We start from the raw sequence: 27517 nt of genomic DNA on the forward strand, positions 1-27517 counted from the left end.
CTCGTATGCTATCGTATCCCTTGACAATATATGAGGAACGAAGGGTTATTTAAGGTGAGTTGATTAGCCAAACCGCTGATGATTGTTGGCCTCTCGTATAGTTAGCGCTCTTCATTGACGATTAAACGGGTCTCCACTCTTTTAACGTATTGCTACTTTTTGTTATGCATACGTTTTTCTACAGATCGTTTTGAAAATGGGTGCTCGGACTATATTTTAGCTGTAAGCCTAATCTTCCCGGCAAGGCGGCAAAGGTAATTGAACCACTGCCTATGCTTCCAAGAAAGGCAATAAAGTTGTACTGTAGACTGGAAAATTTCAAAGATTCGGCGCATGAGTTTCAGCACGCACCTTGACAAGTAGAGGGGGAACTTGGTGGATGCGTTCCAGGAGCACGATGAAGCTTGGCGTTTGACAATCTACACAGGTGCAACCTGGGCAGTCGGGTCCATCGCCATTAGTATGTAAGCAACAATGCTTGTGCGCTTTTACAAATAATTACTTTCACCTTGAAACTTCATCCTATCCCAAGTTACGCACGCCGCAAACATATCAATGACCAAACTTCCTGCATGTCTTAGGAAAGTCCGTATCGATGTGAGATCGACTATCCAGCTACCAAACTCCACGAGCATGTCTAAAATGGCCTAGTGTAGTAGCATGGCCGTAATGTAGCTAGAGTGTAGCTGGACGAAACGGGCGTTGAAGTCGCTGGCAGTGAAGAGAGGCAAAATTAGATTGCATCTACTGACGAGTTTCTCCAGCAGTACGTGCGTTGTTTCCGAACCAGCCGGCCAAACATAAGCCGCTACGAGATTTAGTCGCTGGCCACGCCAGCCAATGACGTTATTCTTTACTAAATACGGCGCGAAGTCTCTTATCTTATGACTGCAAAAAACGGGGATGCCTTCATTAGAGTCGCCAAGTCCGTTATTCTTCATTGGAGTGCAGTGCACGGAATAGAAACGCGGTAAGTGAAAGGGCTGTTTGCCCAAGTCTCCGTTAGCACGCAAATACTTATACTGTCTGGGGCCTACGAGGGGGAGCACTAGAGTTGCGATACTCTCACAGTTCCCCTATATAATTTTTGGCATCTTGCCAGGGTCCGGCTCCCTGCAAGCTCCATGACCCATCTCGCGAGCGATTGCGATGACTCATGATGTTACGTATAGGAACCGGCACTTCGGTCGCCTGTCAGAGCCTTCTTCACGAAGCATCCTACCGCTGGGACGAGTGCGACCTGTGGGAAACGGCGGTTCTTCAACGGTGGCTTCGCTTGGTGCTAACTCGTTCTTTGAAGGTGATCCGGGTACTGGAATGTTCGGCTCTGCGACTCCGGTTGAGCTGCCGGGGTCTGATGTTCATTCGTCTGCTCGTATCGTTGTCACCGATGGCCCTCGGGTGAACATGTTTTTCGGTTGTCACGATTCTCATGCCTAAACGAGACTTTATTCCCCCAAAAATGTTGTAGGTTACCTTTCCGGCCATCTCACCTGTATTGTACAGTTATACAGTCCACTTTCGGTGACCGGGCGTGGTAATGTGGAGCGCGAAACATTTCGTATTCTCTTGAATTGCTTGATTTACAGTTATTAAACGCTTTGTAGCCCTGGCCGACGAGGGCAATAGAGAGCAAATAGACTTCTGACCCTGGGCGCGGGATAATTAACGTCTCCGAAAAATTCCCCATCTTACTGAATCTGATGCATTCATGATAACCTGCTTATAAAACTACCGCGACTAGTCTATCGATACTGTCAATATACTTCTCTGCTTCGCCAGCGACACTATCGAGGTTTGTTCTCAGGGCCGCACAAATGATCACAGACATTTATTTAGAAAAATCTGTCAGCACGGTGCTGAGGGGCTGTACTATATTATCGTCGATCCTTAGCGCTGGTTTCCGTAGCGTCCCGAAATATCTCGGGAGTGTCTTACATTTCACAGTCAGGCTCCATTACCGATGTCACATATTTCAGGTTCGCTTATAGGTTTGATATTTGCACCTCCAGTTCTATTATTTGATGAACGTCACGAGACCAGTTAACTTATTGTTTAGCACACACGTCTTGTTCTGCTGATTAGTCTGATGTTGGCACTGCGCATACCCTGTAACGCCATTTGTCGGCTGAGTTGATTGCTAAAATCGCTAGTCGTGCAGGCGACACGTTCTGGATCAGAATTTTTTAGTACTTTTAGCCGGTTGTACAAAGCATCGTGCCAATACTTGTACCATTTAATGATTTGACACTCGTTCGACCCCCATAATCTTTGATATGGCGTTTTGCAAGACAGGAACTTCATACAGGCTCAAAACCCATATAAATGAGGTCAAATCAAGGTGTGGATTATCAAGAAGCTGTACCTTAGCGGTCGATTAACTTCTTTCTTACTTAGAATGCGAAACTTGTAGAGCAAGCGTCAACGTGTCAGTCAATACTAACTACTAATTCAAACACTATCTTAGAGAAGAGCGGCAATTTCTGTAACGTCATTAGGGCACAAGCAGGCATAGCGAGCACAACATATCCTGGCCTGGTGGTGGATGACTGACGGCTGCTTCGTTGCATTCAACCAGCTACACAGAATTACACAACTTGCGTCAATACGAAAAAAAATATGATTTTCCTTATTATTGTTGTAAAACTTGGCTTTCGCGTTGCCTTCAGGTCCTAAATTCACGTTTTCTAGTTCTGGTTTGCTTATTGCTCTATTTTTGCTCTAATCATTACTCGGTATCCGATCATTATCTCTCTGTTACGATGTACGCGGTAGTCTGAGATCCCTAATAGATAATTTACTCTATTCACTTGATCATCTTAGCCTAATTGTAGTGTTCGTTTAATAAGTAAAGGAGCAAATAACGCACTTAAAAAGCTATCGCTTAATTTTGATATTCCTACGTTTACATAGTATTGTAGTCTTTTCAATAAGTTCACCAAAAGCAATACTACCAGGCGGCCAATAATGAACCAGGTGCGTGTTACATGTATCATACGAGCTCTCAGCTGGGCACACTTAATCCATTTGACTGGGAACCAATTAATGCAGGTTTAATTTATATCAACAGTTGGTTCGAGCTTCGATACCCAGCCTGAACGTTCCTTAGCAATTAGCAAGTTTTGTTTGGCCTACGATCGCTCTGAATGAACTAGAGCTCAGCAGTCGTTCAAGATCTAAGCACTGACGTAGATAAGCTGAAACAAGGTTTCAACGCGTTTTTTCCTGCATGAGAATTTGTTTCAGTACCATAAGTATTCTTTATCCGAAAGCTAAGATATCTGCCTAAGAATTCAAAGGTGGCTTTTATACGATCCTGGACTCTTTATGCTCTTCGATTTTAGCATTAAGGAAGCAGAATGTTGCAAACAATATAACACAGAATGATACTAGCAAATTTCAATGTTGAATAATTGTTTTGAAGCAATTGGGTTTTGTTTGAGTACATAATTGCATTCGTCACAGTAGAACGAAGGCTACTGAAAATAGGCCACTGTCAGACACGTACACCAATGATATCAAGATCTATGTGAAAGGCAAAACTAGTAAAGGCGTGCAGTACGTCCAATAGATAGACCGTTCGGCGTGTAAAAGACACGATACGCAGTGTGTTAACCTTGAAACATTTGCGACAACACTGTGCATGCAGGATAGCAGACCTTAACTGGGGCAGTATTCTACGAAGATCCGGCTGTAGTGCTTCATAGAGGCCTCTAATTTCATATTCCCATATGAAGCGTGGTACTCATGGTTGTCAGAATTTGATGAAATATCATATAATTCTTTAGTTGTATCCGAATTAATATATTGTGCGCGCATATAGGTCGCTAAACATTCGCGTAGTACTGATATTTGAGTCCTAATTTCGCGAAGGTAGTTCGTGATGAAAGGCTTTGCCACTTCCTCGTCGTTAGAGAAAATAATTTAAGGAACAACTTCTCGATCCAGGCCACGGAGGTTGGCATCACTGGTCTTATAAGTCCTGCTTCTACTTGGTGTATGGCTTTCAATATTTTCATGACAATAACTATCGAGTTTATAATGTGCTATTCCTTTGTTAAAGAAAGAACGTGTCCTGAAATTTTTCCTTAAAATAGCGGCAATTTCATTTCAGCGGAAGATTAAAATCGATATGTACTGACTCAGTGGGAACAAATTGCTACACCGGCTCGACTGATTTGATTATCTTACTTGCAAATAATACTGAAACTTATCCGATAATATGGTATCAAGTTAAAATGATTCGTTATGAGAACGACGTGTCCATTGGCAAACTCCAACCAAACATTGGCCTACTCTAATCGTAGTAATCAAAACCACTTTTAGTGTCAATATGCATCGTATGCATGCTCATATTAACTATGCTTCGAATTATGTGATCGGACGATAATTATCCTTCAGTCGAGGCTGGAGAGCGGACTATTCGACGTAACAGCCAGGAAACGCGGTCATCTTTGTTAGTGTCAACGGACTTCCGTTGTCCTCATGCCGTTTGGCCGGCTGTCCCTTTACCTTCCCCACGTTGTATTTTTTCCTTCGTCCGGTTTCGTCCGTCAATAGAGTTACTGAAGCGAGGCAGGCGTAGGATTAGGGACGCGCGAATTCTCATCGAAGTGCCTCTCCAACACAGAGAAAATTTACCCTTAGCACCGCCACCCAACGACCATCGCCGCGGTCCGCTACCGCTTTCAGTTCCGCCCTATAGCCAAGCAGACCGCTCCTCCAGAGGCAACGACCAATGGATGGAGAGAAGCCCTTCATTACAAATAGGAGAAAGAGTCATTACAGGACCGACAACCCTACGAAGCCCACCGATGGTCGCGATGGCCCAATCGGCTTCTCAGACCACAAATAGATACATGTGTATGTGTATATATATGTACATCACTAGCTAGCACGCTCACGTAATAAGTTGTTGGCGCTACGTTGCTAACTGGCGGTCGTTTGGGCAAGGCGTCCGAGTCAGCTCCATCGCCACTGCTACTATCAGTCCAACTAAAACCAAAGTGTACAGTGCCCCATCGCTGGCCTATCGTTCTCGCTCCTTCAATCTCACGCATTCACTCTTCCCTCTCTGTCTCTGACGTCCGCCGTTACTTAGCTTGAATCGACGCTGGTCGTTGCAACGGTTTGTTGAGCCTTCTGCAACGTCTTCTTTTCGAGTGCACTGCTGATGGCAATGGCAGCCACGCCGACGACGGCACCGACTAGCGGAAAGAATTCTCTACCGCTCTCCTTCAGTCAGCACAAGGGGCACGAATAAACGGATCAAATGGATGGCTAGCTGCTCGGTCTTCCAGCCGGCCCGTTGACTGCAGTGTTCGAAATGGCCCTAACGAGCCCACTAACACCTGCAGCACACTTTGCGCACAAATCCTGTCACTACTAGGAATAGGGGGTCGCCGTAAGGAGAACCATAGTAAAAAGACTCGCCAATCGGTGTCTTTATGTCCAACGGCGCTGCCGCAGCACTCAGCCACTACACAGGCGATGCGGGGTGAACCAACGACAGCCGTGGCGGCTACTAGAACCTGCAGCAGAGCATGCTGCAACTGGTCTGCTAACGGGTCGCTGTTGCCGCTACCCCTAGGCCTTCTCCTTCGTAATGCCTTGTGTTAATGCAGCAATTCAACAGCGTTCCGATCCTCATGGCTCGCAAAGGCCCGAGCTTATCATTTCATAGGGAAACTTTGGCCGTTGCGTTGGGATGGTAACCTTTCCCTAAACTTTCTGGTCGTCCTACGTTGCTAATGGAACTACGCAAAGTTTGGGGGAAAGCTGGATGAGAATGCCAACTAGCCAGTTGTACAGACCTTATAATGGCTGGAGGTGGGGGAGATGAAGGGGAAAACGCGATGGTGTTTTCTTTTCTGTAAGATGTAGTTGTGAGGGCGGTGTACTTTTGCTTCCATGTTTACGCGTAACGCGTTTGTCTGTAGGAGCTTAAGTGCAGACGCGGTTCAATTGAAGGAATTGGTAGGTGGTGCCACAGAATGGCTACTTGGAGTGGTTCATTCAGCTGTTTATTGTATGGGGATATGGTGGTTGCTCCTTGTGTGCGTACATGACCCAAAAGTAATTATGCCTTTCGGCATTAGATGGTGGCAAAAAATGGAAGCATCTGTTTTTTCGCATCATTTTTAGTAGAAACTACAAGCTTTATCTGATGACTTTGTTCTAGTTTTGACAACCAGTATTTTATATTTTAAAATTACCTCTATGTTGTCCAGCAGCTCCTATAGCATCTTAACATCTCTAAGATAATGCAAAACAGGTTGGAGTGCTTCCAACAAAACTGCTCAAACTTAATAGAATATCGTGTCAGTTTAAGGAAACTTTCCTTTATGGCACGCAGAATCTTTCCAATTATCCGAAATTTAATTATAGACGAAAAGTTATCGTGCAACTTTTCTCATATGAGTCGTTCTACGAAACCTCTAGGATCATACTCTAGTAAAGAGAGGTGACATCAATAGATTCATCAACACCAGCCGCACAATTCGTACCTTAAAACCGTACGGGAATTCAGCGATGAAGTGACTATCTTTCTACTAGAACCGATTGGCGCAAACGCTGAAGCAGACCACTATGTTTCGTTAGTCGACAATGCCTTTTTATTTGGTTGCCCTATCGAATATATTTCTACTTACCTGTAGAAATCAGACTTTAGAAAAACTAGCTCTGCAGTAGCAAAAAGCAAATAAACAAATGCACATTTTTTTTTTACCCCTCCATGAACACTTTACCACCGAGCACAAACGATTTCCTGCTGTACATACTACCTATCTTTCGAACTATAACGATAACTATAATCAAAATTTCTTGTTTAATTTTCTAGTCAACGTCAAGCAGGGGCACCGCCTTGTATAGGTGACAATTTGCGAATGTACCCACTATCGTGTTGCTGACTGTAGATACATCGCAAACGTTTATAGACATTAATTTCAAATGCTATTTGACTTGACTGCGGTATCAATTCATAGTTTGAACGTTCAACAAAGCAAAGTTCCTTCTAGAGACGGCAAATTTTGAAACAACTAAAACTTTTTTGCGTTACATACATATATATATATATATATAGATCTAGTGTCTTCTAGCACTACGTCTTCTTCATACGGATTCCCATTTTACTCCTTAGACAACGGATGAAAAACACAAAGCTTTGTTTCAACATGTTTATTGTCGTCTTCATCATCAGTTATAGTTTTAGTTGTGATACCATATTTTCACATATTGGTTTAGACATCCGTATTGTATGTACAGCGTCAGGTCAGTGTGTGTGTGTATGTGTGTTTTTACTTATTGTTTATTATATGGATTCAATGTGACGTGAAAGTAGAAAAGTACCGAGTGCAACTGCAAACCTGCACTGCTCTGCTCTGCTCTGCTTATATCTTATCCATTTAGTCTATTCTTTTTTTGTTTTAGTTCTCGACGTGTTTGTTCTTGACGTCATTTGCGCTGTTTTTATAGAACCGCATTGTATTTCTACGACATACTGTTTTCAGTGTGATATTTGTCGTCTTGATACAACAAACACATAAGTTCCAGTTTAAATTCACCTACGTTCAGGCCCTATAGGCCTCCTCATTCGATTTTCAACCCTCGACACATGTATGCCTGCCCGTTCACCTGCCTTTGGCAAGTATTAGGCCGAAACTGCTCATTGCTGCTGAACGTGCACGTACGTACTCTCACAGTTATGATTACACCCTTTATTCATATATTACATTGAGATGATGCATCTAATTACAGAAGCACCGTTTGTTATTATTTACGCTCGCACGGCGGTGCGTCCCAAGTGCATTGTACGGGTGCTGTTAATGCTGTTATTTGTGCTGTGTGTCCAAGGTTTGCGCTGGGTTACTGACAACATAATACAATTTTTCCCTTTTAATCTGCTGGGAAGGATCCCATCACCGATATGAAGTTCACCTTCTTACAAATACAGGCGTGTATCAAAAAAAAACAATGTTTAATTTTACGTCGACTACGGCGTTTATGCTGCTACTTACTGATCAGGTTATTGATTGGATTCGATTTGTTCAGCGTGTAACAACAGTTCAGTGTCTCGCACGCGCTTCCATCGCTGAATCACGCGCACCTATTTCACCTTGCTAGAAACATCAGAGGCATGTTCTCTATACGCTGCTTTTCTACAAGCTACTTATGAAAGGTGTTTCTGTTTACCAGTGATTGTGTCATCGTCGATTTTCCCTTCGCAAGTGGGCCACAATTGCGACCAGGATTGTGATGTTTTACATGATAAAATATTACAGCTCTGTTCTCCACAAGATCACACAGTTGAGAACCGCCATACTCACGATATTTGTCCCATTGTAAAATTCTGGCAAGAAAGTGTTTCGTCATTACAATGATTGCAAATAAGCTAGTAGGTCGACTGCGCTACGATGGGGAAACGGCTCGTATTTACACGCGCGACTCATATTAAACACATGTGCCCATCGACAACATAAATGAAGTGCACTGATAAAATCACTTCACAAAGCGAGCCATAAAGAAAGCCATGCGTAATTGTCATGAGCGACGGCAGTGCTTGCAATAGTTGAGAAGAACCGGTTGTGGTAACCTACTGCTATTATAGTAGTAGGTTTGGTAGTTGTACCATTGTAGTAAGTTGCCGCTCTCACCTCGAAATGAAAATCGCACGTGTCACACTTTTATTTTCCGGCTAGTGGTAATTTCGTAATGGTGAGTTAACAGTGACTAAGTTCTTAGCCCCAGCCGGCCTCGCGTCTTCGACGACGAACCCAATTAACTTTGGAATTTTTGCGCACCGTTGCACGCACTTCCAGGACTGTGAATAATCCGTACAAAAAGGACAAACGTGAAAAGGGTTTTTTTTTTTTTTTTTTCGTAGATTTGCCGAATCGTATGAGAACTTAGCGCGTCGTATGGCATTATTGCTCACAGATCCAGAGGTTGATACAGTCACTAACGCACGCACACTCACACGCGCATGCAGGCAGACAAACAGATTTTGCCTATATTGTATAGCTTTTTATATATATATATACTAGACACCTTTGTGTTTTCCCGTGCCGCTGTGGCTTGCAGGCGAAGTCCTGTCTTGTCCTGTACTCTATTCTGTGCTCGGTTTGTCTGGCGTTAAGCTCAGTTCGTTAACATTGTCATCAGTGTCCACCGCGTTAACGGGCTTCATCATAATCACCACTAACAATACTCTCATTAATCATCAGTATAATAACTGATGTATTAATCACACTATGATCAGCATCACTAGCAAAGCTAATCAAAATATAGGGAAAAAGATAAACTGGGTTCGGCTGAATTCTAACGAGAAAAGTTGTAGGCATAACGAGTCCTACGAGAATACCAGATTTTCGTTTGTTTCGTTTCTGTCCCTTTGTCTTGCACTAGAAATCTCATTTTCGAAGATTGGACCAACAACGGGATATCCAATCGACCGTTATTTGTTGCTCCGCCGTGAAAAGGTGCTTTGTGGGGTAGCCTCTTCCTCTTGCGAGAAATCTCTAAATTTTTGTATTATAATAATTATTATTATTATTAATGGTAGTAATAGTTATAATTACCGCTTGTCTCGTCACGGCCTCAGTCACGACTAACTATAGTAGAAGCTGCCTTGAGGGGCTCTAGGATGTGTGTCGGAAGGTATCCGACTTATCGTACTAGGATTTGATCCTGGCACACCCGCTGCCATGTGATGAGCAGTGGGATTGCTATGCGGTGGCGGGTGTCGTGGTAAAGTGCCTGTCAAAATGTTACCTTGCGACGCCCGGTGAAGTGTTGATGTTAACGTTGGCGGAGCGATATGGCCCATTGACAAACTATCGGACGACTCACCCATCGTATCGAACTCACCTGAAGCCAATTTTAGTCGTATATTACAATATGACAAACCTGTATCGAATTTTAATCTGAGTGGAGTCCCACCGGTACAGCTAATACATACCACAGTATGAGCAATTCTATTTATCTACGTTGCGACAATAAAAAAGTCAAGAAAATGCTTGAAAAATATAACAGTCATCTCTCTCTCTCTCTCTCTCTCTCTCTCTATATATATATATATATATATATATATATATATATATATATATATATATATAAGCAGTACAATTCTATTCTGAGGGATTCTGTAAAAATGATGTCATCTAACTTGGATTTCCATGAAGCGTTAAGTAGTACATGGAGCCAAAGCTTAGTTAAAGTAATGCCTAAAGTTACGTTCGCTGGGTATTAGGAATGCGTTAAATTATAGGCGGGTATTCATATCGAAGTCGGTAGCTTCAAGGAAATAGAACAAGCATGCCAAACCCTAACATATCCAAGTCACCGACTCGTTTTCGCGAACCTTATGGGAGCATACGACACTATGAAAGTGTTTGCCTTCTTAAGTGTCACATATGTGCACATTGGACGAACGAATTAGAAACAAATGCTGCGAAGCGGCATCGCCTTCTAGCTAAACTTATCAGTTTTTTCAGGATATCGCATTGTTATCTGTGCTTCGGGAGCTCTACACCAAATGCATATTTATCATTAAGCCAAAGGGGATTTACTCAAAAAGAAGGTTCAATGGACAACACGGATAATCTAGAAGTGGGGGAAGCATGTCTTTCCCCATTTTTCACACGCATCCCTGTGTGCTTCTAAAGAAAGACGACCTCAAGTAAGCTCCATTAACATGAGGCCTCTTTCGACTCTAGGAGTGTTCTTGTCAGCTAGAAGGTCATCATTTATCATGAGCAAGGTCATACGAGGAGGTCGTCCAACAGTGCTAGAAATAAGTGAAGACTGCGGTAACTGTTATCCTTAGAGCACCAGTCTGTAAATTTGACCGACTCCCCACACGCTTCAGCGTGTTTTTCGGTCAACACCCACTTGACGTTGTTGGATTTCTCGTTAACACTTCTTGCTAGTCTTTTTAACCTTTGTCTTTTTTCACTGCTTCCCTTTGGTAGGCTACTACCCAGGCGTCTGAGTTGTTGCCAACATCATTTTTGTGATATCTTTTGCCTAATTAGGCTACTCAAATGACTAAAGTCGATTGCTGTTTTGAGCCTATATTAGCACCTACATATCCTAATCAATAGTGAACAGCAAGTGAGAAAGCTATCGCTTAATTTGCTATGCTAATCTCCTACAGATTGTTGAATACGCCTAAATAATCTTGCGAAGATATCACATGTTGAAAAAAAGTTCAATGAAATTACGTCATAATACATCGATGCTAATATAGCACATTACTCACAAGTGTCTGGTGTGAGAACGACAAGTTTTTTTCGCTGCTGTTTTGTTCGGCCCCTGCTACGGCTGATCGATCCAATTAAACATGCCATGCTTACGACGAGGCAGACGCAAATGACGCCTCCTCCCACGAACACCATAACCTGTTGTCGGGGCGCACCACCGATGTTACGCCACAGCAGGTCAAGGAGGCCAGGTAAGCCCCCAGACGAGGAATTTCCTGAACTACCACTTGATGAGTCCGACAGTCCACCACCGGCCACACTTCCACTGCGAACCGTTGAGCTTGACATCGACGACCGTAGCTGACCGCCGTTATTCGCTGTAGATTAATGGAATACCAAAATAGCGACGCTATCAGCAATATCGAAATACGTATGTGAATTTGTAACATTATGTAGGTATCACACAGGGTATACACAGGGCTACTTAGTATATTGAGGAGGCGACATTTTTGGGTCAGCATTACGCTTGTGTGCCTAGTAGACCATTATTTCAAAGCTGATTCTCTCATCAACGCAGTATTATCTTGAAGCACCGTATACATAACAACATACCTAGTTGCATAACATTGTATTATATAATACTAGAGAGCTGGCTTCCTTGTTTGGAACACCTAATAACCGTTTTACGTATAAGCACAGTGTAGCCGCCTGCCGCTAACGAATTGTACTAAATATTATATAACGCGAACGTTTACTATAGCTTAGATTAGATTGGGCGTCGCAAACCGTTATATATACTACTCTGACATAAGAACCCTTAGAAACTAGCGGCTTCTCAAAACCAGCTGCCAACCAAAAAAAAAAAAACGAAAAAACCAAAATGTGATTGACAAATCAATTGGCAGACAGCGTAAATCGACTTACTGTACTAGACGCTTCCTGTTGTTACCCGCTGGGATCATGCTAGCAATAGCAGGCAGCATTTTTTCAGAGCAGATCGTATTTCCCAGTGATAATTTCTTCCCTTTAAGTGTAGCACCTTAGAGATTAGGGACCGCACGTAAAAAGAACGAACTACAGATCACCCCCCGTTCTAAATATTCGTGCGGTATGAGGCGTGGCGCGGTGGAATCTCAAAAATAGGTTGCCTTTCATCTTCTCGATCAGCAAGAGGAAAAGCGAGGCTGAGCCGGCCTAACCGTGTTTGCCCTGCCTCGGGGCCAAAGCCAATATCGCGCTCTACAGCCTGATGATATCAGCCACACCGATACATCAATATGGAAACAAACGCCCTCTTGGACAGCCTCTTCTTGTGTTTTTCTCCCTTTCCATAGCTCTTTACATCGTATATTTTCGGTTCCTTTCAGCTCTGTCGTTTCACACCAGCTTCCAACAGTTTCGACATAAGCAAACTATCAGCTGACACAGAGCATTCATTGAACACTCCCCTACGAGTAACAATATCAATGACGTACTTATAACCAAAATGCAATCTAGCTTGTCCTTTTTGTACTGCGACATTCACTGCTATTCGGCTATGACGCCCCTTTTTGCAATACTCAGATATGACTGACCAACAGTGTAAAAATGGTTGAGGTAGCATGGATGAGGCTCTCCAAACATTGACTTAAACGGGAGAGTCTGCTTCATGAAAAGCAAGCTGGCTAAATAGGTCGGCGTGTATGTCAGGGTTTCAGAGTGAGAGGGAAATAGAAGGAGCTGAGATCAGCGTCAACCAGCTCTGGCGGACTAGCTTTCTATCTTCTTTAGGTATTAGTACAGCTTGCCTCTTTTGGCCCTCCCGAGCAGGTTGCTCCCTGACCAGTCGCAGGTTGCGTCTCTTCTGCTTCGAGAAGCAATAAATTACCCAGCTCTCAATAAAACCCGACAGATTCGCTTTTTGTGCCTTGCCATTGTCGTCGTCAGCGGCATTAACGTCGTCGTTTCCTTGCTTCTATTCCACGTACCGTCTATAGCGCTTCAAACCATTCCATCCTTTTCGCATCAACCTCACGCTGTCTGAAGCCGAAGCAGACAATCGGGGAGGAGCCAGATTTTATCAAGGAGATGAGACAAACGAACATAGGCCAGGCAATTGACACTTAACTTAACGTCCAGTCATTGTAGATATACTACTGCTGCTGCTGCTGCTTCTACTATTCCTGTTAGCCAGAAGACTACGCCGCTACATTTAACACTTGTGCGCGAACCGCCATCATGACCACTTACAATGGCTCCATTGCAGATGTAGCAGAAACGCTCGCTATTGGGAGAAAAGGGGCAGTAAGGCAAGGCTGATTATTATGTTCGCTCCATGAAGCAGGGATCGGGGAGAACACTGGCCGTGCGTCTCTCGAGGGGACAGATCAGAAAGCTGCCGATCGAAAGAGCGAGCCAACTGGTGCTAGAAGGTATCAGTCAGAAAGCGTCGCCTTCGCTGCTTTCCCTAAGGCGTATCTACTTCTATTCTACCGTGGCAGATCTATAACGTTACTCGACTTTCACAGGAGACCCATTAGAGTCAACTAGACAAAGTAGCGACAGCTTTAGGCGAACTGAGACGCTTTCGTGAAAGTGGTAGATGTGGTGGGCCTATTGAGAACATGAGCCTCACTGAGAGAAACGAGGAAAAAACTAAAGTAGAAATAGCAGAGAATGATTCAGTTAGGAGAATAAATCAATGACATGTCACTACGGAACGACGAGTGCTAGAGGTATTTTAGTCCTGGATGAGAGAAAATCTTATTGAACGCAAACTAAAAGGCGGCGGTACTCAATCTTGATGATCGACTATGCGAGATTGGAATATGGTACTTTCACAGAACAGCGATACCAATTATAGTAGTTCCGTTGGGTAGGATAATAGATTAATTAGACGTTTGTCTCTAAGTCTTCGACTGAATCTTGCGAGCGTCCTACATGTACGATACCTGAGACTGTTATTAATGTATTTGTTTATAAAAAAAATGGTTATATTTTTGATAAACAACGTTTCACTATCCCTTCTAAATGCTATAGTACATGCACTGCCAATGTCTGTAATCAAGTGTGCGACCTGGTCATAGAGAGGGAGGAATTTTCATCTTAATATTAACGCATACGAACACCGTGCCGTTAAAACGGAAACGAGTTATTCCTCTAATGAGGATTTATTCCTATGGGTAACTCACCCGATGATCCATCGATGACTTCATGTAGTCTAACTGTGTCTCCAGCAGAACCAGGCTTGGGTACATTATAGATAATGGAAGGCGGGGTGCCTCCCAGAGGCTCCCTTTCTTGTAACCCCATACCACCGGTACTAACTTGTAGCGGTCCATGACGATACCCCGAACCATTTCCCCGACCGCTATTAGAACCATGGTTACCACCTGTCGATCAATTAGTAAAAAAAAAATGATTATGCTGTCGGTATCTTTTTTCTTTAAAAAACTCCGCTCCCTTATTTGTTTAAATTATGGACCAGTGCTTTTTTCTTTTAACGAAAAAAAAAACAAAGAATACCATACGTTAGCTATCCTCAATATGCTCTAATTAAAGAAGTTGTCCATTGGCTAAAACTTATTGATTGAATAGTTTGCGATAAACTGCAAACGACAGCGTTAATTGTTTGAATCACGTCCGCGGCACGAGCGCTGTGATACCGCATGCGTTATTAACTGATTTTATATTTAAAGCATACTCATGAACATACAGTTGTTTTCTGATCGGCCTTTTGAGCAGATCTGAGCAATCTAGTTCGACGAAAAGAGGTGGCCGTGCACGATTAAACGCCTCCATTTGCCATCAGGGAAATGCTGAGCTATATACCCTTGAAGATATCAAAAGTGACTATTTGCTGTACCACTAGATGGGCACGAGCACGCAAAATGAGGAAGGAACACTTCAGTTTACATATGCATTGTAAATCGTCCGTGAGTTATGCACTCAAGGGACTAGTCTAACTAGTATGTAGAGCTCGCATTGAAGAAATTCTTTAAAGCAAAAGGACCCAGCCATTGGATAAACATCTAGATTCGTATATCTATTTTTACTCTAGCTAATGCAAACAGAAGCAGAGCAATAGCTGGCCGTGTCCGCTATGCTACACGTATTGACAGCTGTGATTGCCTGCTTCGGCAAGATACCCAACACTGGAGAGGGACGCAGTTCGGTATTTTCATTCACGGGTGATATTAATTTCGTAGATTCAGATTCAGATATTTATAGGCTTACAGTGGCCTTCTAACAAAGTATTTGTGACAGATTTTTAAAAAATACATCTCGTCAGTTTACAAACAATACCTAGACTCAGTTCAGATGCTGCGGTTTCTACATCGTGGCTGATTGTATCCTGCATTATTATCTTGTAGATTTTGTTAGATAGGTAGATGGTAGTAAATGCTCAATGGTAAATTTTCTATCAAGTCGAATCGCAATCGTAAAAACAGCCTTTCTGGACAATAATACCCGCTTACTGCAGATGTTTCGTATGAAAGAAAAAAGTTTCTACGCCACTGAACGCGACTGGCGAACACTATAAAAATAGACCCATTTTTGTACGTGCACATATGTGTCGTCAGCTATATGTTGTAGATGACTTCCTCGCTTTTGAAGTCAAGACTCAATGTTTTATACGCTAATTATAGATAAATTACTAACGCTTGTCCGACTCACCTTCAGTGTACTTATTGAACGGCGTTCTCGGTCTGTCCGTGGTAAACTGGTTCGACGGATAGGGTGGTGAAGTCGATAAGAAATTTTCAGATATAGACATCAAGGAGGTGGACGGCGACGAGGAGGATGATGACGACATTATGAAATCATCCGTCGCGAAATCTTCGTCGTCGTTGTCGTACTCCTTTAGGATGTCTCGAGATACTAGGAATGGTAAAACGAGAAGAAAGGGGAGCCTATTTATGATACGCCCTTAGCGACTTGTAGTCAAATGTAGCTCAAAAACCAGATGTGTTGCAATCAGACTGCTATGAGCCAGCTACGGATTTTTTCCGTGAGCCGTGACGAAGCTGTTCTTTCAAGCTGAAACAAATACGCTCTCTGAATTCGTAAATCCTGTTCCATTTATTTATCAAACTATTTTTCCGAGCAATATTTCGTGTTAAGCAGTTACTCAGTTTGAATGAAAAGGTAGTAAATTAAAAAAGGCTTAATGGCCGAAGATCGGCGTAATAATCTTCACTGTACCCTTACTTTTATCAGGAAACGAAGTGAGAAAGGCACTGTTAGTTGTGATAAGCGGTACGTTACCAAAATACGGCGAAACATAAGATAACGATATTGACGTTGTTAGGCAATTGATTGATTCATACCCAATCTGATTGATGCGAGCAGTCGTACTAACCGCATGTATATACGACGCGTAGGAAAACGGCAGCCTGCTTAGCGCACAAGATCCTGCCGAAACGCTCGTGGCTCGCGCTCAGCTGGCACCTCCTCCGTCCCTGGCACTCCGCGATCATCGCATCGGTTGCGCCAATCGCGTTGCATTCCTGCAGCCCACAACGGAAGGATCGTCCTTTAGTCTAAGCGATGATTCGTAGGATTCTAGCTATTTTTGCGTTATTGTAATGTTGTTTTCGTGTTTGCTTTCTTTAGCATCTTCTGCATCATTCTGTGACCTATGTGGATAATATCCAACAATGTACTGAGACGGCTTATTTTAAAAAGTCCATAAGTTACGTCAGGTAAAAACTTTTTCCTCGATTCTTAGATAGGAGATTATGTTTACATATACATATTACAGAGCAGATCCACTTGGAGTGCCGAATGTCAATTGCTATCAGTGCTCAAACGTTCATACACAACTTAGTTCCCAAGGAATTAAACATTGCACCACAACAAGCGAGCAGAACACGTTTTTCAACATACATTGTCAATGAATACGACTGATACGACAGTTAGTAACCTACCAGTAGGGTAGAATAGATAAAGAACGGCACTCACTTTAGCGATATCGTCTCGCTGGTGGCACTCGGGCACGCCTAGTTTTGTCGCTCCAAAGAAGGCTGAGAAGACGAGCAGTCTTCGTTGTTTGCCCTGACACTTCAGCAGCATTTTCTCGCCCTGGCAGACCGTTTTGTACAGGAAAAGATTTGGCCGACATTGGTAGGTCACATCGGTCACCTTCTTAATGTGAGGGCACGGATCCCGCTGTCTGTGGACGAAGAACACAATAACGCCATATATAATATGGCATAAGTAGAGTAAAGCATAAGTAAAGCTCGTCTGTCTATACGCAGTGCCATCTGTAAAAAAATACTACATTCGGATTTCAATTGACACACTGTCTACGAAGTAGAATGTGTGTGACATCTAATGATAACAACTCAAAGTTTGCTACAATTCTGGGACAGGTTCACTCATGGTCGTCCGTATTAGGTAGCGAAGAGTGATTTTTACCTGAACTCTTTATGAGGATTGACCTTGCATTCCTGTTGATTCTTGCAAGCTTCCACGAGCAGAGGTAGCGCGCCTTTCCAGATACAGGTGGTTTCATCTGCCGGGTTCTGGCTACCACGGCCTCCACCGCTGCTTCCCTGGCTAGCTCCACCTGGACACGTTCTGCTGTAGGAAGCGTTGCGTCCGTAGAATACCATGTTAAACGTGATCGACGTGTTGCGAGGGCATTTTATGTGTAACATGTCACCGTCACACACTGATTTCTGCATGGTTTTCAGGTGCGTGAAGAACTTGGCTGAAATTCATCAACAAGTTGACCATATAGGATCAGTGTAGTTGACCCTTCTGCTACCTAGGCTAAAATTAATTTAATTCGATTACCCTTAGAGATATTATAGAATGGAAAATATGGAAGATCTATTGTTTAATTATTATTGATTTATTCTTTTAGAACCATCTAGCACAACCACTACCCTTAATGGACTTTACCTAAAGCATACCCAAATTAGTCGAAGCCAAGCTAATAATAATTAATCCCTAGTATATTTTTTCTTTGGTAAGGAATTGCACGAGATAATCATTTTCGCTATGCCTTTGCCGTACTTAGCGTAATAAGGATGTATATTTTAACTTAAAAACCTGCCTGTGCTTCACGATGTTGGTCCGAAGCGAAGTTAACTTAAAGTTTCAAGTTCGACAAGACCCATTCGACCTAGTTGGAGTGCGGCAAATTCCCAAATCGAATAAACATCGAAAGTGTAACTTTTATCTGTAGGGAATAACTTCACAGTTTTACTCTGTGTAAGAGCAAAGCTTTACATGTTAACGTGTAGACCCTTACAATGCCTAGCGTTTATCTTCATACTTTTTGGGCAGTAAGATATTATCTATGAGACTGTATTTGTGAGTTTCTACTTTAGCTGATTTTCGACTGCATCTATTTTGCCATGAATGACAATAGGTTAGCGGGGCTTAATCGCTCAGCCACCTGATAATATTATTTTGTATGCCTCGTGTAAACATGCAGGGGGTGATCATGTGTAGAGTTGTGTTGCTTGAGCCAATTTATAACATCAATATAATGTCCGTATTCCTCAAATACGTGTAGACACGATATACAAGATAGTGTTACGTTGATTGACTATCTCATATTTTTTGCGTAGGAGTTAAATGGAGGATTTAGAAATCTATCCTAGTTTAATTAAAGGTACGTCAACCCAACTTAGCTCCTATATCTTGACAGGTGAACGGGCAGGTCTGTTCCCTTTAAAGATCCCTTTAAAGAAACCATAAGTTATTAGAGCTTTTCCTGTGCGGATCCCGATTTGTCTATAATAATATTATGGAACAACGGTGTCCGATGATCGGGCGTGCTTTTACAGCCCTACCGAGCGCCGCCAATAGAATACTTGTGCCGGTTTCATTGTGTTTACAGTACGGAAGCAAAAATAGTTCATGCTTTTAACTTAATTTAGTAATAAAAAAAAAAGCGCCGACCGCTTTATTGTTCTCATCATTTTGAAATGATGTGAACTTGCAAAATTCAGGAGTGTTAATTGAAATAATTCAGTTTGCATTAATATTGTCAGCTTTACAATAGACGCCTTTCTAACAGTGAAGAATAATCAACGGCAGCATTACGCTACTATATTGGGGCGTTAAATCTCGGCCCCGAAAATCTAGTTCTAGTCCTTTTGGCATTAAGCGCTACCGTTTAGAGTGCGTATAGTTAACCGCGTCTTAATGACTAGAATAGGCCGCTAGTTCTCTTAGAGTAAAAAATTACCGCGTCAGACACAAGCTCACATTTCCTGCATAGAACGACTATACTAATTTATTGATATAAAGTTGTAAAAACAAGAAATCCAGTGTAACGCGAACCATGCACTTCTGGTAACAAACCGAATAGCTTCAGTAAAATGCAGCAAAGCAATGCCTTGCAGTAGTAATACGGTGATTCGCTGAAACGTGCAGGTCACGCAAGACGCACAACGCGGCAGTGAACCCGTCTGTACGTGCTGGTGGTGGTGGTGCTAAATCCAACGATCTCTGTAAGGCTAGTCATGTTACTATTCTGGGAAAATATATTTGATTGTAAAATTGCAGGTCTGTTATTATGATTAACGTCGCCTAGAGATAGTTTGTCTGGTTGACTTTATCCCGCCTTGCATCTAATACTCAGTGCAATTGAAGTAATGATAGAGTAGATACCCACTGGGTCCTTAGTGAAAAACACCCCGGTATCTAGATGATAGCGACCTTCTTTCTCTTCTGCCCAACATCGTTCGTGACCACTCCTGTTGGTCGCGTCTGTCGGGCTCTATTATATTAATCTCTAGGTACATGTTTTCGCAAGTTCGAAGGCTTAGCTGGCAATCCGAGTGTTCGTTTGCGCTGCTTTATCGTCCTTTGTTGTTTTCCACTTCAGGGAAATTAGGCGATCAATGCAATCCAATATTGACTGCTGGTGCTCTCACTTTTTTTACGACGGCTAACAATAGATCTTATCCTTTCAGATAAAGGGATCGGTTAGAAATAAGCTCACATAAATTGCAGCCGGCTTGACGTCTTTGGCTCGTTCCGCTGTTGCGACTGCTTTTACAGCGGTGCTGCTGTTCGGTCTCGTACGGAACTCCTGTAATCGCCACCTTATGTATCACCTTTCCACGATAGCTTCGTGGAAAGTTCGTTTTCTTTTCTCGTCTCGTCTTACGTAACAGTTTTTTTTAATGGCTTACAAACTATGCCGTATCTTGTTCTACAGGTTAAAATAAGTACAACTTTTACGGGAGTGTAATGTCGCCCCTGAACGATTATCACTATCTAGATTACTCTCTACCTAGATACCCCACATTTTCTATCGCTATATTCTTGCCTTACCGCCATTCCAACCCATCGGCCCGGCCATTTCCGGCTCTAGCCGTATCGCAAATGCGTGAAATTATGACTGACCTGTCACGATTGCTCGTCATGCCACTACGCTTGTGTTGAGTTGGTTGCCGTCTCGTTTGTAACTGCTGGTGCCCGTGGCGCTAGCAGTTACAAACGAGACGGCATCATCTCCGTTACGATTGGTGCAATTGTTTGTGCGCAGACGTGCCGGGCTACCGCGGTCACTTCTGCCCAGGTACTTTCTCGTTTCCTAATCTCTCTTTGATGTTCTCATTGACGCACGCGTTCGTGTTTCAAGGCTACTGCAAGAACGAACGATCGGGGCGGGTCGACGAATACAGAATGGAAGGAACAGCAAGCACATGGCGTCATTCCCACCACGCTACATCCACCGTGCTCTGTACAGCCTTCTTTTACTTGCTATACCCTCCGCTTCCACAATTGAAGCCTACTGTAGGCCTACCTAATATAAGCCTCAACTAACACCTGCCTCAGACTTAGAAAACTGTGCTCCCTGCTTTCTATCCCTATTACTATGCTAAGGAATTCACTAAGTGCAAAAAATCATTTTTGTTCAGAAAGCCATTCACAGATGTTAAAGCTTCTTAGCTTTTGTTGACGTGAAGGCTTGAACGGTCAAGCTTCTGGCTGAAGGAAGCCAGGGGTCTCATCAACAAGATACATCACACAACCTGTATGAATATATGTGTACATTAGTACGGACTGTATATAATTTCAGGAATTCCTATCGCTACCGCTAAAAAAATGAGGTGTTGCTCAAATTAATAGCATTTGCGTCATCACTGTAATTGGCGCCAGCGAGCGGAGAGCAGATCGTTGAAGCCGAGAGGGTAACGAAGAACGAAGTAGTCAGCTGCAAGGCTGAGGTCCGTACTGAAGTCCTTTAATGTAGAGGTAGTCGCCACCAAAGCTACGATTTCTTAGCTCGACGATTGCGGAAGGTGTTGAGGTAAACATGCGTGTGCATTAGCAAACGCAATGTCAGGAGCCGAAGTGAAATTTCAGTTCGAGCAGGTATCGCAGAATAACTCGTCAGTGTTGAGGCGCAATCAGGGGACATTTTTACAACAAACGTGGGACGACTCAAGCGGAAATCACAGCGTGCCGACGAGACCTCTAAGGATAAATCGAAAGCACGTACGGTACTACTAGCCGTAAGTTCGTGGTTGGCGCGACATAATATTACAGCCCGTACTAGTAATCATAACTATTTCCGTCGCTATATACAGACGAGGTGCAGGTCGAATAAATAGCATTTTTGTGCCTATATATACATATATAGTGCTAATGCAGGAGGAACTGATCAAACTGACCTATTGCTGTTGCATTTAAAAAATGATCCGTAATAAATGTTGGAATTTTAGACTTCTGCGTTTGAAGAGTCTCAAGGGGCAAGGTCTAAAGTGGCTTGTGCAGTATTGTTGAAATGATGGTGTGCACCTCGATGGCCAGTGTCAGCCACCGTTGCGCTTATCGGAAGTAGCTGACAAAAAAAAACAATCGCAATTGATAACGCACTGTTTGGTACTAAATATATCGTTTTACGCAAAGATCTCTTTGTGTATACTCAAACACTAGTCCAACTGTTGCATCCGTATTGAAGCTTTTTGCCGCTAGCGCTGAATGAATGTTGAAGCAAGCCAAATCAGCGGCTGATCGGGTCGGCAGTGAGCGATTACGAGAGTCACGCAAGGGAAAGGGAAGGGTTGATGAAGGAAGGAGTACAGCACAGCTACCGCTGCTGTCCGCCGCCTCCGCTATTGCTGCCACCATCGCCGCCGATGTAATTAATGGAGAGCCATTGTTCCCCTTCGAAAAAGTAAGAGTGTTGCTTGCAATGTTATCGTTATTGACTGCTGGCGTCGTCACAACACGCCAGCCGTCCTACCCGCTGTCACCGCTCATAGCTGATGGTTAGGCACATACAGAAATGTCGTAGCATTAGCGCTACTTTGTTAGCAGTGGCAGGACTTTCTGTGTTTACACTTACGTTTTCTCTATGAGTGTTTCTCTTTTTTTTTTTTATAACCAAACCAGAAACACGTCTCCCGTTCTGTTCACACTTCTGCCAGCCCCTTTCCCCTTCTTGTCTTTTCTCGCTCGTGCTAGTGCTGCGACTGTTGGTCGCAGAGTGTTGCCCCTATCGGTGTTGCATTGTCTGGTTATATATACAAACCATGCAAGGGAGCGAATGTAGACGCACTTCCGAAATCTCGTCATGTACAGACTCGTCAGTTACCTAGTTCATGATAGTGGGCCTAGAGCGAAAACTTCCGGCTTAGCAGGCTAAACTGACACAGATCTCTAGCTAGCCCTGTCATAATCCTTTCCAAAGCAACTGCCCTCTCCTTTCACCTATAGTTTAACTAATTTTACCACGGGGACTGTGAGCTACTACTGGTATTATTACTAAAAGCTATGAGACACAACCCTCTATATGATGGGAAGTCAGGCAACTACAGGTTGATCGACGGCCAACAGACAAGTTGCTTTTCGCGCATCAGGGAGGCATAACAATGACTCGACTCCGACCGAGGTAACTGCTACCGGGCCCGAGGTGTACAGACTTATGGCGTGTTCGTCTGATTTAAACCGCAGGGGAGATCGCAAAGTTAGGCGTTGAACACTGTGCAGTAGTAGGTGCGGTCTTTTCACGCGACAAGCTACTGCTACGAGTGACGTATTATCGAGAAGTACACTTCAGAGAATTGAACAGTAAACAAAAGCCAAGTGCACCACGAGGAGAAATACTAGCGTCACCATATTCTATGGTGACTTATCCGATGCCAGGTTCGCACAACGACGGCAGCGGCGGTAGCCAGGTAACGAGCTGACACCAGGGTTGATGAGGTGAGACCATGCTTTTCAGTTTGCTCGTACATTACAGAATATCGCTAGCGCCAGTAGCTGCGCAAGAACGCAGAAAGAGTGGTGGTAAGTGAAATATTGTTTCAGTGACTGATATTGCACACAATACGTACGGAATGCCGGAGACATTTTATATCCGTATGTTGTCTTAGGCACGTGCTCTACTGATATTCTATCCGTCTAAATGGATTCCACAGAACAGGTAGCGTACGTGCATAGGAGATCATTACGTTCGTTGTGTTGACGCTCAACAAATCTAACGTATCGTGGGTACTAGTTGGACGTGAAGCACAATTTCTTTCTTTCCCTCTGCGACAAGTTCTGTTCAGATCAGATGAGCTGCAATAACGGAATCCACAAAGAACAACTAATAAAAGAGCGTATCATCGTTATGAGTAAGCGACTCGCGTCTTTCTTGAAATTTCGTAATGCTCCAAGTATGGGTAGATGCAACGTTTGCTTGAATACAAGATAAACTCAATCCAGTTATTATAGTATTACTCTACGCGGTCGAAGACTGCACAAAGCAGCATTACCTGTTTCCCTTGCCTATATAATATTTTATTAAAATCTTTTGATTGAAGACTTTTCCAGGTAAAATGCTTTTTACGTCTATCCAACTGAGCAATTATATAGACAATAATGTTATATTGCTATGTTTCCATTCAGCGTACCGACAATCGTCCATACAACCGTAATAAAGTAATGCGTGTTCAGGAACATAGTTGGAAATTCTGGGACTCGCCAGTGGTATTTATGAGGCTCATATTCATGATTGGTTATTGCTTACGCACTTCTTTGATCTTCTTCTATCAAATTGCACGCTCATGTACTGTAGTAGTTTATACTTCCTTATATATATATATATATATATATATATATATATATATACATATCATCTCGAATATTCTTATGTAGCATCTCTACACGTGCCGTTCCATAAAATGTAAGGCGAGAGTTCGAAAATCATAAACAATAAGAGAAACAGCCGGATGGCCAATGCGATGGCCTGCGAGATGGTCCAATCGCTAGGGCCGTTTATTTTGTGCCCTATTTTTTTGTAGCTCTTTGGCGGTTTGTCTTTTCTGCTCCACCTTCGCACTTCTGAGCAACATGTTACTGCGCCAGCATATCACATCTTAATATCGATTGACTTGGCATACGTGATCTCGATCGAAGTGGCGAGGAGAAAGGCAACGCTGAAATAGAAAATGTACGATGATGACGATAACGAAGATGATGGCCGGTTCGAGGTAACAGAAGCAATAGATGAGGGACTTATGCGTTGGCGTTGGATATAGCCTTGAAGAGTCGGCCCAATCGTCGATTTGATTGCCAGGAGACTATCGTTCCGGCTTTACAAAGAACGATTACAAACTATTGTCCGCCATCTTTCGGTATCCTCAGATTGCAGCAGTTCTCGAGTCTAGTCCTTCTTAACGCAATAATGAGATGGAGCTATCTTGTCTACGCCCCTAGATGTTACTGGAGACCACACCAGCGAGCGTTGAGCCAACCCCGTGATCGCACAGACGAAAGACGGACAGGGTGGCAACTGCCTCAGGAACCCAGAAACCAAACAGCGCAGGGCTGTAGCTAGTGTTACTACTACCACTCTATCAGTTGACAGAACAGTATACGTTCATAGCAATCGGCCACAATCACTAGGTAAACACCGTCCCTGTACACATAGACCAACGCACGAATATACTTGTACCATTCGACTGGCCACTGTGGTTTGATTGGATATTGTTTCCTGTTCTGTGGTAGCCGTAATACAATTGGCTTGTGCCCAACAGCACAGTAACACACCGAAAGATCGACACGTCTAATGCTGTGAATGATAATACACTATTAAAGGTAACGACAACGTATTCTTTGCGAAATTTATTATGGCTACGTGTCGACCATCAATGGCTATTTGGAAAAAAAGGTTAGAATTTACTTACCAAATGTTAGAAAAGCTGATAAAAGAAGTTTATGTATAACGTAGACTTTCACTTGCTGAGGTTGGATGGTGTACATACAATTTTATTTTTTTTTTTTCTATTATTTTTGACAAGCGTCTAAGTGACAATTGCGATAAAACTATAAAAATCTAATACTTTATAGCCGTCCATATAATTTCTGTCGTTTTGGGCTGTATTATCGTTATTAATTGTATCCAGACCACAAGCCCGCACAGACATCTGTGTACTAATTGTATTTGTATCATTCTATAAGCACATACACATTGGGCTAGTAAATTTTATAGATACGTATATACATTTATATAATGTAAAGTACTTATCGAAAGTATTATCATGTGAAACTTACGAACGTTGCTTCCATAGGCAATGGAAGGACCGAATAGAGCAGCTAGTAGGAAAGCGGCTGCGAGCAGCGCATAGATCATGGTTGGCCGACGGCGCCTACAGTTGTGTTGGAAGACGTGCAGATAGGGGTTTGAAACGTCGTCGTCGTTGTCTACAGCGACACCGGCAGCAGCATAAAATAGCGAAAACCATTGACCGTGGGCCGCATCGCTGTCGATAAGCAATGAGCGTGACGGTCGTGAAGACGACAGGTCGTCGCGGTGGCTGTAGCAATGATGGTAATGATCATTATGGCTGCTGCCACAGCGAATGCGAAACTCGTGGCTTTGTTGTTTATAAATGAATGACAACGGAGAAGAACGGAAAGAAACGTTAGACCTCCTGGTACTCCCACCTTTCAACCTTTTCGAAAGGGGTGAAGGTAGGCCCATGGAGTAAGCGCTCCTCACGCCCCCGGGCGAGCAGCCGTCCATCGTCGACTCGTTGGTCCCTTGACAAATAAACAGCCTGAAAATTAAAAAAAAAATGGAAAAAAGACTAGAGTGAAAATCATTTCGTTTGGCTACTTAAGTCATTATTTAAGGACACATTATAAAACAATACAATTTATAATTATGGCCTGCGAATGTCTAAGCATCTAAAATACGCTTGGCTTTTGTTGATGTCTACACAAATTTCTTATGACTATTTAATTAGTAAAATAATATACACCGTCCACATATTCCAAGGGACGAAGAGATAGAAGCGCTCGAGGGGAGTCCTTGTACGTTTTTATATATTCAAGTTCTGCTGGAGTCTTCGTCAGAACATATTTGTCATAACTAGACGTACCGAATAAACAAACGCCACTTTCAGTGCACATACTGCTGCATCAGTATGTACATCGCTACTTTTTCAAAAGCTCATAATTACTACGACAGTTATCCGCGCCAGCCTTCTCAAACCGAAGCCAAGTTTGCCGCTTACATTCCGATGGCTATGCGCAGCCACTGCTACTCTGTCTTTGTTTTATCTAATCATTTTATTACAGTTTAATTGTCAGCCGTTCTATAGCCACTCAACAGTCGTTACTATAATTCATAAGGCTAAACGGCCATCTTCGTTACACCGAAGCAAGCGTCTCCGCGCTTCGTCCCCTTTACCCTATACTTTTTCGTTCTTCGTTGTTTCTCACCTATTCGCCAGTTGCCCCTCCACTGCGAATATATCGACTTGGCTACCACAAGATTCATACTAACGTTATCTCTATTTGAAGGGCGCTTCTCGTCTGTATCCTCCTTCGCGTCGTGGTTTATACACACAGGTCAACAAACAGCCATGAACATACTTCCCTAGATGGAGCTAATTCGCGCAGGTGTTAAGCTCATAGTCTTCTCGTTCGCCGCCACCACCACTAGTACAGCCACAAATGCGTCTGCATGCAGCTCTACTGCTACTACTTTTTCCCAGACCTTTATTAACAGACGCCCAACCTATACAGCTGAAACTAGGCATTGCAAAACAAGCCACATTCCTCTTTCCGCAAATAGCCCAAACTCAACTCACAGCACCTAGACCCCGATTACTCCAGGTATATCCGTATTACTGCTCTCGTGGCTACCACTTGATGGTCAGTATAGCATTGGAGGAATAGCCAGTTGCTGTGGCAGTAGCTGCGGTGGAAGCTAAATACGACACATCCATTGTTCCAACACGTCGGGCCGAAGCCGATGCCACTTGCTAACAGCTCAGCAGTACAACGTTTCCCGCCGCAGCCGTTGTTATAACTCAGTCAGGAACCTTACCTAGCATATATTCTGCCCGGCTCGACGACGAGCAACCGGT

At 43.2% G+C, this 27517-nt stretch overlaps 1 protein-coding gene across 4 annotated transcripts in view; it reads right to left on the minus strand.

Moving 5' to 3' along the window:
• Positions 1–26166, minus strand: part of LOC111247626 (uncharacterized) — a 46063-nt gene extending 19897 nt beyond the window's left edge. The window contains exons 1-9 of one of the 4 annotated variants that reach the window (XM_022798809.2): positions 25695–26166; positions 17598–17892; positions 17142–17352; positions 16540–16687; positions 15855–16058; positions 14369–14569; positions 11258–11575; positions 9769–9864; positions 7162–8818 (exon numbers count right to left, since the gene is read on the minus strand). In XM_022798809.2, coding sequence (XP_022654544.1) covers positions 8736–8818; positions 9769–9864; positions 11258–11575; positions 14369–14569; positions 15855–16058; positions 16540–16687; positions 17142–17352; positions 17598–17892; positions 25695–26166 — 2028 coding nt within the window. In that variant the 3' untranslated portion in view covers positions 7162–8735. Of the gene's footprint in view, positions 1–7161; positions 9865–11257; positions 11576–14368; positions 14570–15854; positions 16059–16539; positions 16688–17141; positions 17353–17597; positions 17893–25694 lie in introns of those variants that run through there. The other 3 variants (XM_086983534.1, XM_022798808.2, XM_086983533.1) reach the window with 3 other exon arrangements.
• Between the last annotated feature and the right edge of the window lie 1351 nt (positions 26167–27517).

The sequence above is a fragment of the Varroa destructor genome, unplaced genomic scaffold (genome assembly GCF_002443255.2).
Source record: "Varroa destructor unplaced genomic scaffold, Vdes_3.0 BEIS01000003.1, whole genome shotgun sequence".
Taxonomy (NCBI): Eukaryota; Metazoa; Arthropoda; class Arachnida; order Mesostigmata; family Varroidae; genus Varroa; species Varroa destructor.